This window comes from Drosophila willistoni, unplaced genomic scaffold (assembly GCF_018902025.1).
Source record: "Drosophila willistoni isolate 14030-0811.24 unplaced genomic scaffold, UCI_dwil_1.1 Seg257, whole genome shotgun sequence".
In the NCBI taxonomy this organism is placed as follows: domain Eukaryota; kingdom Metazoa; phylum Arthropoda; class Insecta; order Diptera; family Drosophilidae; genus Drosophila; species Drosophila willistoni.
In genome coordinates this window covers 46,753-65,233 of record NW_025814216.1, presented here as the reverse complement: position 1 = coordinate 65,233, position 18,481 = coordinate 46,753, and the positions used below count along the sequence as shown (strand labels likewise).

The window sequence follows — 18,481 nt, the reverse complement described above, 5'->3', positions numbered from 1 at the left end:
TCAGGTACCCCAAAACAATGAAAAAGATCCTCTTCTAGAAACTGGGTAACCACTTCCGCGGTAAACTTTTTTACCCTCTTTAGGTACGCGGGTAAGGACCCAACAAATCCACATACAGATTCTCGAAGAATCTTGACGTTTCACCCGAATTGCCTAATGGTGGCCTTAACGTATAATTCGGGTGTTTAGTGGCTTTACAAACATCACATCTGTTTATAAACTCTTTAACTTCTGACACTAGATTTGGTCAGTAATAGTAGCGCCTGAGTTTTTCCAATGTCTTATTAATAAAACTGTAACTGAGTAGTTTCTTTGTGCCTGGTTTGTGCCTCAGTTTTTTTGACATAAACGCAATGGGTACTTCGTCCTTATCCTCTGTTAACTGGGTTAGCACACCGCCAACTCCTGTATGACTGACGTCACAGTTTATGGAGAAAGGTTTTCTAAAATCGGGACTATGTAAAACTGGTGCCTTGCTTAAACGTGTTTTCAAGTCCTCAAATGCTGACTGAGCTTCTGATGTCCATATGAATTTACGCTTATGCTTTAAAGTATCGGTAATTGGAGATAGAGGTGGGAAACTATCGATAGTCGGCACCATCGATAGCGGCGATAGTTTTTTACCAAACCATCGATAGTGCCTCGATAGTGCCTTCGATAGTGCCTCGATAGTGACCTACATAAAACAACTAAAATTAATTTTTCAAATACATAGTTTAATGTTTTTAATTATTTATATGTATATATATATGTTTTAAGTCGCTTATTCGGTGGTTTCCGAGGAAGTAAGCCAAAGATTTTGGTCTAAAAATAACAAAATGTTCACATTCTCCTCCTTTAGACGTGTTCTGCGGTCTGATACTATTTGCCCTGCCTTGCTGAATACCCGCTCTGACTGGACAGAAGTGGCCGGAATGCAAAAGTATTTTAACATCAACGTTTTTATTGCAGGAAAGTCCGTCTGGTTAACCTAAGAAAAATATTAATGAGAACAAATTAATTTTTGGATATTGATATTTAAAATTTTATAATTTACTTTCATCCATAATAGGGGATCAACATCTTGTTGGCTTAAGGGCCTTTCCAAATACTGCCTCTTCGCAATGATAGCATCCGATCGCGTGTTTCTAGCCATGGAACGGGCTTTGTTCCCAATGTAGTCGAAAAGCGGGTCCTTATTTGTTGAGATGGGTTCCACATTTGTGTCATTTGAACTATCTTTGTTCATTAAAGCCGTCAACTCGTTTTCGAAACAATGTGCAGCTTGTTCGGCATTTGACATATGTTGAAACCCAATCTTTTTAAATCGGGGATCTAAAATTGTCGCCATTCTCGTCGCAGTTTTTTTTTCATATGGCGATAAACGTTTTACGATTGAATCTAATAAAACAGTGACCATTTTTTGTCCAACTTCAGTGTGCACATCCGAAGAAATAGTATGCGTTTTACGAATAAGTACATCTGTCAAGGGAATTATAAGCGAAATCGTAGCATATTTCCCACCAGATATTCTTTTGCTAACTTCTTCAAATACTGTAAGAATTTTTTCCAAGTCCTTCAAAACATCAATTTCCTCCGCTTGAAATGGGAGTGGTGCATTGGATGTAGACAATAGTACTACTGCAATTTCATCATGGGTCGCCAGTATTCGTTGAATCATATAAAAGAAACTATTCCATCTAGTTGGAGTTTCTTGTAAAAGTGAATACCCAAACTTTTCTTGCGCCATCTTAAACTTTTCATTAGCAATAGTGTTTTTTTTGAAAAATTTTACAATTGCTTTACAATTTGAAATTATTGCCATTGTTTTTTCGTCATCGTCGAAATTTAGACCGTCTTGAACAACCAAATTTAACGTGTGAGCAAAGCAGGGAATGTTACGAATTTTTAACAGCTCGCAAGCTTCGATCATGGAGCTGGCATTGTCCGTGACAATACACTCAGTTTTGTCAAACAAACCCCAAGAATTTAAAACTTCTTGCAAAGTATTCGCAATATTTTGAGCTGAATGGTTCGTGGCATCCAATAGCTTTCTTGTTGCCAATGAAGCTGTTTTAAGAGTGAACTCATGAATAAAGTGGCTAGTCACTTTAAAAAAACTTATGTTGGCACGTGACGACCATATGTCACACGTAACAGCAACACTAGAAACTTCTTCTAGAATGGTTGAAAGCTTTGCCGAAGTTTCTTTAAATAAATCCATCATCCATTTGTATATGACGGCGACTTGGCAGCTTGTACCTGGCATCCACAATTTTGCTGTACTTGATGAATCCACGATCCTCTACTATGCTATCCAAGGCGACCATCTCCGCTAAAGTTTTATCAACAATGTTTTTTCGCGATGAGTTGGAATCGTACAGGACAGAGTTTTTAATGTATGAATCTAAAGATCTCATACTTGATCGGCAGTTGCTGCTGGTGGATAATATGCTGTCGCCCTGATCTCCATAATTAGCGGAGTTCCTTTCATCGTCCCTTAAACTAGGATGAAACCGTTTCAGGTGATCCCGCAAGTTGGACGTATTTTCGGTTGCTTTGAAATTGCTTCAACTACTCTTATTTTTATTACCCACTTGGAGAAAGCGATCCATTTCTTTAAAATTATGTTTTTGTTTTGTAATTGAAAGCAAGAAAATTTTTCACCAGCCAAGCGACGCCACTTTTTCAAAACGCGGAATTTATTTCACAACTATTGGTGACACTATCGAGGCACTATCGATACACTATCGGTACTGCATGACCATCGATAGTGAGTCGACTCGATAGTGCTCAACCATCGATAGTGTCGATAGTGCCATCGATAGTTTCCCACCTCTAGCGCAGAATGCTCGTTAGTCAAAGAGAGCATAGCACACAAACTGTCTGGGAAAAGAACAAATAACGTAATATCATTTAGTGGAATTGGTAATGTTAGTGTAGTTTCGTCAATTCAAATCACAAGTAATGTAATGATAAATGGAAATTGTATCGATGTAGTATTTCATGTAGTCCAAGATAATAATATGAAAAATAATATTGTAATTGGTCGCGAAATTTTAGCACAAGGATACTCTGCTATAGTATCAACAGAAGGTGTGGAAATAATTAAAGACAAAACAGTTAACGTTTGTTCTGTAAAAAGTTACGAACATGATTTTAATAACTTAGCAACATAAGCACAGGGAGAAGATAAAAATCAATTGTTAAGATTGTTAAGAAAGCATTCAAAATCATTCATTCGCGGAACTCCTTTAACTCGCGTAACTACTGGTGTAATGTCAATTCAACACCAAGACTGTGCAAAGACGCCCTTACAGATTCAGTCCCAGTGAAAGAGAATTACTCCGGTCAAAAGTTCAAGAGCTAATAGATTATAATGTAATAAGGCCGAGCAGTTTACCTTATGCCAGTCCAGCACTTTTGGTAAAAAAGAAAAACGGATCTGTAAGACTCTGTGTCGATTATAGGGAATTAAATAGAAATACCATTGCAGATAAGTTTCCCCTACCATTAATTTCAGATCAGATAGCTAGATTGCGTGGAGCAAGATACTTTACTTGCTTGGACATGGCTTGCGGGTATTATCAGGTCCCAGAACTCCATTGAGTACACTGCATTCGTCACTCCCGACGGACAATTTAAGTTTTTAGCGATGCCGTTTGGTCTAAAGAACGCACCGTCGGTTTTTCAAAGAGCAGTGATGAAAGCAGTGTGTGATTTGGCATTTTCGTACGTTATCATCTATATGGATGATATAATGATCGTGGCGTCAACTAAGGAAGAAGCTATTGAAAGATTAGAGATCGTCTTGAATATTTTGACTAAGGCAGGCTTTTCGTTTAATGTAGAAAAATGCTAATTTTTGAGGGATTCTGTTCAGTATCTAGGATACGAAGTACAGGCGGGTGAGATTGGTCCAAATTTGCGTAAAATTGAAGCATTAAGCGCATTGCCACCACCCAGGTCAATTACAACATTGAGGCAATTTATAGGATTGGCTTCGTATTTTCGCCAATTTGTACCAGGATTCTCCCAGCTATTGAAACCTCTTTACTCTCTTACATCTATTAAAATTAATTTTGATTGGACGAATGAACATGAGAAGCTTCGCAAACAGATTATTGATATCCTTACAAGCAAACCAGTCTTGGTAATATTCGATCCTAAATACCCCATAGAACTGCATACAGATGCAAGTGCCATTGGCTATGGAGCCATACTTTTGCATCGAATTGAAAATAAACCGTATGTGGTTGAATATTTCAGTAAAACTACTAGTGTGTGTGAATCGAAATTCACGTCTTATGAGTTAGAAACACTCGCGGTAGTTAATGCAGTAAAACACTTTAGACATTATCTACATGGTAATAGGTTTGTCATTTTTACTGATTGTAATTCGTTAAAGGCTTCTAGAACAAAAATTGAGCTATCACCTAGAGTGTATCGCTGGTGGGCATTCCTTCAAGCATTCGATTTTGATATTCAATATCACGAAGGCAAACGTATGGCCCATGTAGATTTTCTGTCAAGGAATCCCTTGCCTGATAAAAAAAAAGAGAATCAATATAAAGTTGTAGAAAAACATGTACAGTTGAAGGAAATTTCTGAAAATTGGATTCAAGCCGAACAACAACGTGATCAGGATATTTTGCAAACAATTAACAAGTTGAGTGAGGGTGAACTTTCTAAAGATTTAGCTGCAACTTATGATATGAGAGCTAATGTGCTTTACAGAAAAATTCAAAGAAATTGTAGGACTCGTTGTTTGCCAGTCATTCCTAGAAACTTTAGATGGTGTGTAATAAACCAAGTACATGAATCGATCTTACACTTAGGTTAGGAAAAGACCCTAGATAAAGTATACGAACATTACTAGTTTACGGGAATGTCGAAGGACGTTCGAAAGTTTGTAGAGAATTGCATCACTTGTAGGGTGACAAAATCAGCGTCCGGAAAAGTCCAAGTGGAACTGCATTCGATTCCGAAGATTAGCATACCTTGGCACACGTTGCATATAGATATCACTGGAAAACTAAGTGGGAAGAACGATCGTAAAGAGTAAGTCATTGTTCAAATCGATGGTTTTACAAAATATGTTTATTTGTACCACACTTATAAGCTTGACGCAGTTAGTTGTATTGACGCATTAACGTCATCGATTCCGCTTTTGGAGTACCTGCTCGATTAGTGGCTGATCAAGGCAGAAGTTTTACGGGATCGAAATTTTTCGAATTCTGTGCTTCTCAGAAAATTCAGCTTCACCTGATAGCGACAGGTGCTAGCCGGGCAAATGGACAGGTCGAAAGAGTGATGAGCACTTTAAAAAATCTATTAACTATCGTTGAATCCAGTGAACGTTCATGGCAAGATGCTATAGGGGACGTTCAATTAGCATTAAACTGTTACAGTTACAAAATCGAGTCCGTTAGAATTATTAATCGGTAAGAGTGCTCGACCATTAGGATTAGTTCCCATTGATGATGATGGGAGAGCGATAGACTTAAATGAACAAAGAAATAAGGCTACAAGAAATATGGATAATGCAGCAAGCTATGACAAACTTCGATTTGATAAAGACAAGGCAAAAGTAGTCAGATTCAATAAGGGAGATTATTGTCTGATCAAAAAAAGGGAGCGACAACAGACTAAGTTGGACCCTAAGTTTCGTGGACCTTTTATGGTCATAGAAGTATTAGAAGTATGTACATGTCAAGTAAAAGACAGTATAAGTACCCACATGATAGTTTACGGAGAATGCCAGAGGTGCAGGTACCAAGCGAGCTGGATATCGACGGAGATGAGTATGATTCATCTGGTGAAACGGGTGAAGCGGGTAAAACAAACCGTAATGGCACAGTTGGAAGAGACTGTGGTGAAACGAGTGAAACAGACCGTATGGCACAGTTGGAATAGACTGTGGTGAAACGGGTGAAACAGACCGTATGGAAACAGTTGGAAAGGACTGTTATGAAGAGACGGGTGAAACAGACTGTATGAAAACAGTTGGAAAAGACTGTGATAAAGAGACGGGTGAAACAGACCGTATGGACTAGTGAATGAGGCACTAGGGGAATAATGTTTTTAGAAAGAGTGTTGTTGTCTTGGATTCTTGAAACGTAAATGAGAACATAAAAAAAGAGAATGTTTGTAAAACTAAAATCGAAAATGTTGTTTGATAAGAATGAAAATGTGGAGGTTATAAAATAAGAAAATATTGAAAACATTGTAATGTTTAATGAATTGTAAAAGAAATATGAACAAACAAATGTTAAAATAGGCAAGTAGAAAAATATGAAATAAGAATTTTTAGTTACGAAATATGTTATAGCAAATATGAGAGTTTTTGAATTAACATTAAACTGGATTTGTCAAACTGCATAAAACAGAATGTTTGTGGTTCAGTTAGTTAAAACAAAGATGTGAAAATGATGTTTTGTAAAAGTGGTTTATATTCCTGCTACACGAGGACGTGTAATTTATCAGGATGACGGTGTCGGAGATTGTAAAGGTGGTTTATACTCCTGCTACACGAGGACGTGTAATTTGTCAGGATGACCGTGTCTGAGATTGAATTAGGCATTTCTAATAATTTGAATTGTGCGCCTACTGATCAGTGTTAAGTAATGAATATCTTGACTGATTTATAACTGTTTAACACTAGACATGTGCGATGACAGCAAAGGCTGTCATCGAGTGTGGCTCGGTGTGCGGTTGAGAGAATTCAGTCTCTTTTTCCTTCTGGAAGTCAACCGTAAAGCACGTCGAGACTCGCTGCACAAAATTAGTGAAAAAATGGAATCCAACAACGGAATCAACGATTCAGGAAACCCTGAATTCTTCTCTTCGCCGATATATATATATAAATCGATGTATACATATGTATGTAAGTCAGTAGAAATTATTTGTGTTGTGTGCAATTGTTTTACTTTTTTTTGTGATTTTTTGTGTTTTCTACATTTTTATTTTACTGCTCCAGAGCTTTACTATTTGACTAACGATTATTGTTTTACATTAATTAAAAATTTGACAATAAATCCATATGAAAGATGAATAATAAAAGAAGAAGACCAACACAAAATCATGGTTACTCCAAATTCAGTAAATTTTGCAGAATCCATTTAAAAAATTTTCTCGAATTTTATTCTGCAAAACATTAAAATACAAAATTTCAGCGTATATGATAATTATATGATTTACAATCGGAATGTCATGGAAAACTGACTGAATTCAAATATACGGGGAAACGGAAATCGAAACAACTTTAATAAATATAATTTTTGAAACAAAAAACAAAAAAAATAAATAAAATCTACATACACGGCAAATCATGCTTTAAATACATTAAACGGAAAGAAAATTCTATAAATTCATTAAAATTCTGGACTCTTCTCAGAAGTTGATCCTTTAAATGTCCTCTAAATCAGACATGTTTTTGTATTAGGAAACGCCTTTCATTAACAAAAGACCCATCAGCTAAAAGTTGTAAAATGCATTTTATATACAAAAATTCATAGGGAAGTGGTAAGATGAGGCGTAAGCATTAATAAGAGTTTGGCGGTAAGTTTCAAAAACTTTTAAAAATTCTGAATATATCTACTATAAAGGTGTATTTTTACACAATTGCACACACGCTTTTTCTGCTTTATGATTTGGGTCTATGTTTATACAAGGTGTAAAATAAAAACACCTGTTACCTCAAAAGTGAGTTGCATTGAACAGAAACAGCTGTTGAGTATATAAAAATTTGTTATACTTTTTAAAGATTTATCAAGTGAGATTTATATATACATACTACCAACTGTACTGAAAATTTGAAAACACAGTTAAAACTTTCAGTACCTACCTATACTTAAATCTGATTATGACAGTTTAAACTAAAATAAATTTTACTACTTAGTATAGACAGAATCCTTTTAAAAAAATTAAGTAATTTCATCAAGTTTATTAAAAAATAACTTACATTTTAACATTTGTTGAGAAATTTTCATCATTTATATATATAAAAGGAAGTCGTATTAGTTACGCCACTTATAACTCGAGATCTGCTGAACCGATCTTCGTGGTTATTGATCCCTTCGGATTTGTTTCATATGCAGAGAGATGCATCATTGACAATCAAACGGATCAATGGCTGAAGGATGGCATAATTGAAATATCAGAGTCTGAGTATACAAGCCCAGTCGTGCTTGTTAAAAAACAGGACGGATCAAATCGGTTATGCATCGATTACAAACGTATTAATAATGTAATCATTAGAGATAATTTTCCACTTCCCTTTATAGAAGATCAGTTAGACAGGCTTCAAAATGAACGTATTTTCAGTTCCATAGATTTAAAAAATTGTTTTTTTCATGTTAGCATTGAAAAAGGGAGCCGCAAGTATACCTCTTTGTAACACATAATGGACAATTCCAGTTTCTTCGAGTTCCATTTGGTCTTTCGAACTCTCCCAGCGTCTTTCAACGGCATGTCAATGCTATATTCAGAGATCTAACCAGGAAAGGAGTAGCCATACATATGTTGATGATATAATAATACCAGCAAAAACTGAAGACGAAGCTGTAGCCAATTTAAAAGAAGTACTCAAACAATGCGAAGAATATGGGCTTGTGATTAATTTCAAAAAATGTCAGTTCCTTAAAACGAAAATTGAGTATTTAGGACACGTAATTGAGAACCAAAGTATAAGTCCATCCACATCGAAAACGCTAGCCGTGTCGTCGTTTCCTATTCCGTCTAATCTAAAACAATTACAGGTTTCTTGGGATTAGTTGGATACTTTCGAAAGTTTATATTAAATTTTTCTCTGATTGCAAAGCCTCTAACGGATATGACAACACATGATGCATTGATTATTTTTGGTGAGAAACCTGCGTTTAACAAGTTAAAGAAGCTTATTACAGAGAAGCCAGTTTTGAAAATTTTTCATCAGCTACACGAAACGGAGCTTCATACGGACGCTTCAATCGACGGATTTGGCGCAGTCCTTCTCCAGAATCGCCAGAAAACATGCACTTTCATCCAGTGTATTACATGAGCAAGAAAACGACAGATGCCGAAAAACAGTTCACCAGTTACGAGTTAGAAATCTTAGCTGTTGTAGAAGCATTAAAGAAATTTCGAGTTTATTTACTAGGACTACGCTTCAAACTTGTTACAGATTGCAATGCTCTAGCTAAAACTATTCAGAAAAAGGGTCTGTGCACACGAGTAGCTCGTTGGATTCTCCAAATGCATGAATTTCAATTGACGTCGAACACTGATGCACTCAGTCGTGCACCAATGATGATGATCACCGAAACCAATATGCATAGCAGAATAAAGCATCTGCAAGCTCAGGACGACCAGCTGAAGGCTATTATAGACGTATTGGCAGATAAGACGAATCGCAATAACTATTTTTTAAAGGCTGAGTTCTGCACAAACTTATCTCGGACAACGAACTTAGTGTCGTACCAACGAGTATGCAACGAGAACTAATAAAAGAGGCCCACGATCATGGTAATTTTCCATCAAGAAGACACGAGAGATCATTGGAAAAGAATATTGAATACCTAATCTGGAAGAGAAAATAAAAAGATGTATAAGCTGTTGCATAAGATGTATCGTGACTAACCGCAAGCAAAGAAAACAAGAAGGAGAGCTTCATCCATTATACGTTTACAAATCATTGAATTTATTATCAAAAATTCGTGTTCTGTGAAAAATGTGTTTCGCAAATTACGTCCTTATTATGGTCGACACAACTGACCAACCGAGCAAGCCATAAAGGCAATTGTGGACAAATTTCGCACACATTTACTTTATTGACATTCAACCATCGAATCGTGTACGGAGAGTGCGCACATAAGAGAATATTGCAGCTGTAGCGGCCAGTGTCAATGAAGATCATGAATTGTCCATTCGTCGGCATTCTCAGCAATTGGGACTGTGTCCTTCGACACATGGAAGATTTGCGCAATGATTTAGGTTTAAAACCCTATAAAATTCAATTGGTTCAAGAATTGAAGCCGAATGACTTGCCACAACGTCGAATTTTTGCTGAATGGGCATGGAACAGCTCGATGAAGATCCGCTGTTTACCGTCGAATAATCTTCAGCGATGAAGCACATTTCTGGCTCAACGGATACGTCAATAAACAAAACTGTCGTATCTGGTGTGATGAGCAGCCAAGAGCCATTCAAGAACTGCCTATGCATCCAGAAAAAAACACTGTTTGGTGCGGTTTATGGGCTGGCGTATCATTGGACCATTTTATTCAAAGACGATAACGGTCGCCACGTCACCGTCAATGGACAGCGTTATCGTTCGATGATAACAGACTTTTTTTTTGCCCAAAATGAGAGATAATGATCTGGTTGATATGTGGTTTCAACAAGACGGTGCAACATGCCACACAGCACGTGAGACAATGGACCTATTGAAAGATGAGTTCGGTGAACAATTAATCTCTCGTTTTGGACCCATCAGTGGCCACCGCGGTCATGTGACATTACACCACTGGATTATTTTTTGTGGATATGTAAAGTCATTGGTTTACCAGGACAAACCAGCGTCAATTGGTGCATTGGAAGACAATATCAGTCGTGTTATTGGCGAAATTCCCTTAGACATGCTCGAAAAAATGGTGCAAAATTGGACCTTCCGTGTTGATCACTTGAAACGCAGTCGCGCCAACATTTACATGAAGTCATTTTAAAAAACTAATTGGCAGAGATTGTTTTATCATCTCAAATAAAATTTAACAATAATATTCAAATTTGTGTGTTTCATTTCAATTTTAAAAAACCAAACGTTTTAAAGCAACAACGTTTGTTTGTTGTTCATCTATGTAACGGGTGACATAGATGAACAACAAACAAACTAATGACCTAACATATCGATTTTTTATGACCTCTGGAATCAACGCATAAACAGTATAAACATATCCTGGCAGTCATCGATAGTTTCAACAAGTTTTGTTGGCTGTACCAACAAAGTCGACTTCAAAAGATGCAGTTTTACGACTACAGGAGCACAGCAAGGTTTTTGGCAATCCATCCCAAATAATATCGGACAAAGGATCAGCTTTTTCTTCGGAGGAATTCGACTAGGAATTTGTATTGCAAAAGCGAAGGCATAAAACATCATCTCATCACGACGGGACTTCCTCGAGCGAACGGCCAAGTAGAGAGGCTAAATACAACAATCATCGCAGTCCTTTCTAAACTCTCAAGCGACGATCCAAGAAAACGGTACAAATTTGTAAATAATGTCCAGCAAGTCATCAATTCAACATTTAGTAGAAGTATAAAAACAACTCCTTTTGAGCTGCTTACGGGAACAAAGATGCGATTAAAGTCTGATATCAAAATCAAGGAAATGATAGAAGACGAAATGATTCAACACTTTAATGATGAGCGAGATAAACAACGTAAAGAAGCAAAGCAACTATTCTACAAATTCAAGATGAGAACAAAAACAGGTACAACTTAAGACGAAGCCTAGCATCGAAGTATAAGATAGGCGATTTAGTTGCCATCAAAAGAACCCAACTTGGCCTGGGTTAAAGCTAAAGCCGAATATCTTGGTCCATACCGGATCATAAGGTAAAATTCAACGACACCTACGACGTGGCAAAAAGACTCAGTATTCAGCGAAGGCCCAAGGCAGACGAGCACTTGCGCTGAGTATATGAAACCATGGGTACCATACGACGACGACGACGATGCATTCGGGCGAATGAAGTGTAGGATGGCCGATTTGTGGGAATGGTCTGGCAATCCTATTCAGCCAGCCCTAGTTCAGTCAGCTGGCTCAAAGAAGCGCAAGACAATCTGGCAAGCCGGTTAGACAGAGAAGCATTAAGAAAACGAAGTTAAAGACTAAAAGACGACATTTTAAGACGAAAAGCCGAAAGTGTAAGACGTACACACGACGAAAACGCGAAATAAATTAAACAATTAATTATAATTATATCTACTATTAACTAAAAATCAATACTTATCTTAACATTAAATAAAACTAAAATAAAACTATAACCGGGACTGTGTTTATTTGTAAAACAATACCTTAGTTCCACATATATAATGTTGTACAATCAGAGCGACGACGTGCAACAGAAAACAAAGTAAAAACCAACTTATTTAACAAACAATACATATATTACATTAAAACAATGTGGATCAATCAATTGATATGATATATTCATCTTTTTACGCTCATTAACTTCAATCGAAAAGAATACAGTGGCACCCAAAACTAGGCGCACTCTCACCACCAAAATACATAGTCAAACAACAAAAACCAACAACTACTCAAATTCTAAAAACTAAAAACAAAACCATCAAAGAAAGAAGTAAAAAAAAAGAAGAGAAAATCTAATGTTTAAATTTAAGCCATGTAAAAGAGAAAAATGAGAAAAAACCAACTGAAATTTGTGTGTCAAAAACAACAAAAATAAGAAAAACAACAAAAAACCAACAAAGAAACATAAAAGTTAGCATTAAAAACAAGGCGTCGAATGGAAGTGATCGATATAGATACATTAAAAGTAAACAAAACAAAATAAAAACCATTACACTTACATTATAAAGGAAGAAAGCGCCAACTAAGTTAAATTTATTGTTTTAAAAAAAACAAGGTAACAAATTTAGGCTGAAAGTTTGAACACAAAACACAAAAAATATCAAAGAAGCTAACATCGGCTATGCCGAAGTTTATATACCCTTGCAGTCCTTGGTAATAATAATTTTACATGTTCAAAAATTTCAAAAAAATTTTCAGCCCGATAGCTCTTAAGACGGCTGAGTAAAACGCATACGCACGGACGGACGGACAGACGGACAGTCGGACATGGCTATATCGACTCAGCTTCTCATGCTGATCAAGAATATATATACTTTATGGGGTCGGAAACGTCTCCTTCTGTGCGTTACAAACATCTGACCAATTTTATAATACCCTCTGCAAGGGTATAAAAACGGATGAAATTCTATAAAATGTTAAAAAAAGAGAAGAAATTTTCTTTTAATTTAGTTTTCTAATTTTAATCGCTGTAATGCTGTTAATTTATTTTAATAAGCCCAAGCCTTTTAAATTATGTTGTGAGAAAGAAAAACAAAACAAAATAAAAATTATTTATATAAATTTAACATAATAAAAACACATAAAAAAACAAAATATGCAAACAAGAAAAGCAAGAAAAACTCAAACTCTTTAGTTTTTTATTAGTTGCAAACTAAAAACAAATCAAAACTGGCATAGACCAAAACATGCAAATTGGAGCCACGAAATGTTTACAAACACCTTATTACATTTTTTTATGATAACTTTATAATATTATTAACTGTTTTCTTCTTATTATTTAATGTCTTCGAATCAGGGCTACCTTAAAATTTGAGAAGAAGTTGACAAGTTATTAACTGTAAGCAATTAAGTAGCCCTAACTAATTTCTTTTTCATATTTTTTTTTCGTCGAATTTCTTCATTATCACAAATATTAATTACAAATAACAGACAGCAAAAACAACATACCTACATAAAAAAATAGTCAGTTGTCTGAGCATTATATAAAAAACAAATCATTACTAAAATTATATATATATATATATTGAACCGATATATCACAATATATATATATAAATCGATGTATACATATGTATGTAAGTCAGTAGAAATTATTTGTGTTGTGTGCAATTGTTTTACTTTTTTTTTGTGATTTTTTGTGTTTTCTACATTTTTATTTTACTGCTCCAGAGCTTTACTATTTGACTAACGATTATTGTTTTACATAATTAATAAAACTTTAACAATAAATCCATATGAAAGATGAATAATAAAAGAAGAAGACCAACACAAAATCATGGTTACTCCAAATTCCGTAAATTTTGCAGAATCCATTTAAAAAAATTTTCTCGAATTTTATTCTGCAAAACATTAAAATACAAAAATTTCAGCGTATATGAAAATTATATGATTTACAATCGAATGTCATGGAAAACTGACTGAATTCAAAATATACGGGAAACGGAATTCGAAACAATTTTAATAAATATAATTTTTGGAACAAAAAACAAAAAAAATAAATAAAATCTACATACAAGGCACATCATGCTTTAAATACATTAAACGGAAAGAAAATTCTATAAATTCATTAAAATTCTAAACTCTTCTCAGAAGTTGATCCTTTAAATGTCCTCTAAATCAGACATGTTTTTGTATTAGGAAACGCCTTTCATTAACAAAAAGACCCATCAGCTAAAAGTTGTAAAATGCATTTTATATACAAAAATTCATAGGGAAGTGTAAGATGAGGCGTAAGCATTAATAAGAGTTTGGCGGTAAGTTTCAAAAACTTTTAAAAATTTCTGAATATATCTACTATATAAAGGTGTGTTTTTTACACAATTGCACACACGCTTTTTCTGTTTTATGATTTGGGGTCTATGTTTATACAAGGTGTAAAATAAAAACACCTGTTACCTCAAAAGTGAGTTGCATTGAACAGAAACAGCTGTTGAGTGAGATAAAAATTTGTTTTACATTTTTTAAATGATTTATCAAGTGACATTTATATATACATACTACCAACTGTACTGAAAATTTGAAAACACAGTTAAAACTTTCAGTACCTACCTATACTTAAATCTGATTATGACAGTTTAAACTAAAATAAATTTTACTACTTATTATAGACAGAATCCTTTTAAGAAAATTAAGTAATTTCATCAAAGTTTATTAAAAAATAACTTACATTTTGGACTACGCTGGACCCGTAAATATTTCGCCCTCAAAGGAAGAGGACGTGTATCCCAGAAGGGATATATTGTTGTGTTCGTATGTCTAGTGACGAAGGCCATTCATTTGGAACCAGTTGGAGTTCTGACCTCAGATGCGTTTATAGGAGCATTTAACCGTTTCATTGTCAGACGTGGCCTATGCACGTTTATGGTGACTGCGGTACTAATTTTGTTGGAGCCACAGTACATTACAAAACATATTGCGCCAACAATATTGAGAAATATAACACTAAATATATAGTGTATGCTACTACTTGTAGCAGGCTCTCTCTTTCTCACTCTCTCTGAGCACCCGGCATGTATCTCGGAGAGCGAATGATTGTGGGATCAGCGAGAGTCATGAGAGATAGCATGCGTGGCAGTCTAAGGGAAACGGTTGAACATAGCGGTTGCGTAATTATTATTGTTAAGATTTAAACAAACTTATAAAAATAACACTTTTGGACCTTGACGTGCGACTATGTTGACAGTCTCTTTGCAAATGATTTACGGCCTCTTAAACACGCTCTCCCTCAACTTAAACAATGATCCTATACTCTGCTCTCTCTACTAGTACTATTAGAATAATCATTGGCCACTACGTGTTTATCTCTTCTCTTCTATCGCTTTGGATTGCTCTCTCTCAATGCCATTTCCCACATACATACATATAAAAACAGCTGTTTTTTGCGCTCGATACCCGGAAAAATAAAAGTAGACAACAACAACAGTAGACAAAAACAGCGAAACGTCCAAGTGAGAACTATTTACTGAGATGGTAGATTCATGTGGCAAATGGCCTGGAACATAGCAGAGAAGCTAAAAATTGGCTAAGCTACAAAGCAAAGTTGGCCAGTTAAAATTTGGTAGTAACTGGTAGAAAGCAATCGATGCAAGATCGTCTTCTTGAACATTTCGATTTGGTGGCTGTCGAAAATTGAAAGGATGAGCAAAAGCTTTTGTGTGTAGTGAGCGAGTAGTGACTGATTGGATATCATTAAAAAGAATTTTGTTAAGCAATTGCGGCTCAGATTGAAATACATAAATTGTTGCGAAACAGACGGAAACGGAAACAAATAAAGATTTTTGTTGGCCAATTTCTCGGCCATATAATAAACTGCTACTCGGTTGGATTCGATGATTCAACTTCCCTTGCCACATTCTTCCCGAAACAGATTAGACGACGTTATGTAGTTTTACATTTATTTATGCGTCCGTCGCATTCGAGTTCTCTTGTTACAGTGATTTCATGAATTCTTATATGCTACGAGTGAGAGAGAGTAATTCAAAGTGAAGTGTAAAGGGAAACGCAAGAAGAGAGCCAACAGTGATGCTAGATTGAACTCTCCTTGAGCTTGCGATATATCGATAGTTTAGCTATTTAACCCAATGGTTAATATTTCGGAATAATTAAATTAATGAGTTTCAATTCAGGAGTTCTCCTCCAACATGCTCCCCCTGTTGAAAGAACCAACTTTCAAATAAATGATTCTGGAAGCGGAGCGATCTTGTGAATTGGCCTTTTGAAGATTCCTTTTGCAGTCCTAAGTTCGACCACTCGAATTTTGTCATCAGGTCCGGCATTTACAGACACTATTCTTGCTAAAGGCCAATGTTGAGCCGGCACGTTGTCTTCGTGTACTATAACTAGTTGTCCCAACGCCACATTTGGTTTTCCGTAAATCCATTTGCTGCGTTGTTGTAAGTTATGAACATAATCCCGTGCCCACAGTGTCCAGAATTGTTGTTTCAAATAGGTCACTCGCTGCCATCTATCCAGATACCGAAGTTCCGTTCCGGGAGGGTCCGTGGAATGGTAAAGTAATGATTCTGGTACTGACGTTAATTCGGTTCCAATCAGCAAATGCCCAGGAGTGAGAGCATTGAAATCGTTGGGGTCATCTGAAGTGGGTGCTATTGGCCTTGAATTAAGGATAGCTTCCACATCTGAGAACACAGTGAGTAGTTCCTCGAAAGTAAGAGATGCGTTTGAAATATTCTTCAGAGCCAGTGTCTTCGCTGATTTTACTGACGCTTCCCAGAGGCCGCCAAAGTGTGGAGCTCTAGGGGGAATAAAGCAAAAGTTAAATCCTTTAATTGAACTATATGTTTTTATGTGACCTATGACGTCTGAGGTAAACAATTTTGACTTAAACTCAGCTAGCCTTGTAGCAGCGCCAACAAAATTTGTGGCGTTGTCGCAAACCATGCGCAATGGTACCCCACGGCGCGCTACAAATCTACGTATACAAAGCAGAAATGCATTTGTTGACAACTCGGAGACTAATTCAATATGAATTGCCTTTGAAGCAAAACATACAAAAATTGCCGCATATGTTTTGTACGGCGGCCTTCCGCGAATCCGGTAAGACGTGAAAAAAGGGCCGCAAAAATCTACTCCTGTTACTAGGAATGGTCTTTCAGCTCGTAGTCGATCGGCAGGTAGATTGCCCATCAGTTGAGTTATGAGGCGAGGTTTAAAGTGAAAGCAGCGGATGCAGCTTCGCACAACTTTTCTAATCAACGCTCGTGCGTTGATTACCCAAATTCGTTCTCTCAAAAGAGATAAAATAAACTTTGGGCCAGCATGAAGATTTTTGTTGTGCAAGAATTCGATGTATAGCTTGGTAAAACGATGATTTTGTGGTAGCAGGGCCTGATGCTTGGCGTTGAATGGAAGGTCTCCGTTTTCAAGACGTCCTCCGACTCTCATTACACATACTGCAGTTTGTCCAAATGTCATTGTGTGCATGAATGGTGTCAAACGCTGTAGACACGGTGTTAAGGTTTGTTTGTTTTTTAGTAAAGATATTTCATCAGCATAACATTCTTGTTGTATTAGTGCAACAATTTTCCAAAACGATTGATACATTTCTGTCTCAGTAATGCGAATATCGGCTATCGATGATGAACTTAGAGTGCGATCAGGCTTCACTTTGTTCACGCTGCGATAGAGGTATGAAACAATTCGAACAATTCGAATATACGATGAAGAATTATTTATGATCATATTTAGAATAGATTGTGAATTAGCGTTGTCTGCTCTGCTACATAGAAGTGCTGACTTGGTTCTTACCTCGATAGGCGGCGGAAGGGGTTCCTTAAGAATTGGCCATTCGGCCTTAGACAATTTTAAAAATGTTGGCCCTGTTATCCACATGCTTGTTTGCAGCTCTGATGTCCGACAACCACGAGAAACGATGTCTGCTGGATTCTTAGTAGAAGGGACGTGCTTCCATATTATTTCTTCCGTGTGTTGTTGTAACTCTGATACTCTATTTGCTACAAAACAATTTAGTGTTGATGCATGAAGTTTCAGCCATTGCAGAACAATTTTTGAATCGGTCCAAAAGTATACCTTGTCGATGTATAATTTTAATGTCCTTTCGAATTTGCGCCAAGTCCGACTGAGCAACAATGCTCCGCACAGTTCTAACTTAGGCAATGACTGTGTCTTGGTAGGTGCTATCTTTGATTTCGCAACGAGTAAAGTGACTTTGACTCCACTCGGGAATTCTGATCGAACATAAAGACAGCATCCGTACGCTCTTTCGGATGCGTCAGCGAATCCGTGTATTTCGCATCGATACGTTTTTGATGTGTTTACATATCGTGGTATTTGTAGATTTGATAAGTCTTTAATATCCTGTAAAAGTTCTTTCCATCTTTCCTTAATTCGACCATCGACAGGCTCATCCCAATCTAGGCCCTTGAGTGTCAAGTCTTGCATAAGAATTTT

At 36.3% G+C, this 18,481-nt stretch overlaps 1 protein-coding gene across 2 annotated transcripts; it reads right to left on the bottom strand.

Annotated features, from left to right (window-relative positions):
- Positions 1 to 757: 757 nt before the first annotated feature.
- Positions 758 to 2,710, bottom strand: LOC124461195 (E3 SUMO-protein ligase ZBED1-like). Of its 2 annotated transcripts, none has more exons than XM_047012749.1 (2): positions 1,037 to 2,710; positions 758 to 961 (listed from the first exon to the last, which is right to left on the bottom strand). In XM_047012749.1, the coding sequence occupies exons 1-2, from the start codon at positions 2,246 to 2,248 to the stop codon at positions 764 to 766; spliced, it is 1,410 nt and encodes a 469-aa protein (XP_046868705.1). In that variant the 5' UTR covers positions 2,249 to 2,710; the 3' UTR covers positions 758 to 763. The 2 variants fall into 2 exon arrangements, with proteins under 2 accessions (XP_046868705.1, XP_046868704.1); XM_047012748.1 differs by having other exon boundaries at positions 758 to 970; positions 1,037 to 2,708.
- Positions 2,711 to 18,481: the final 15,771 nt, after the last annotated feature.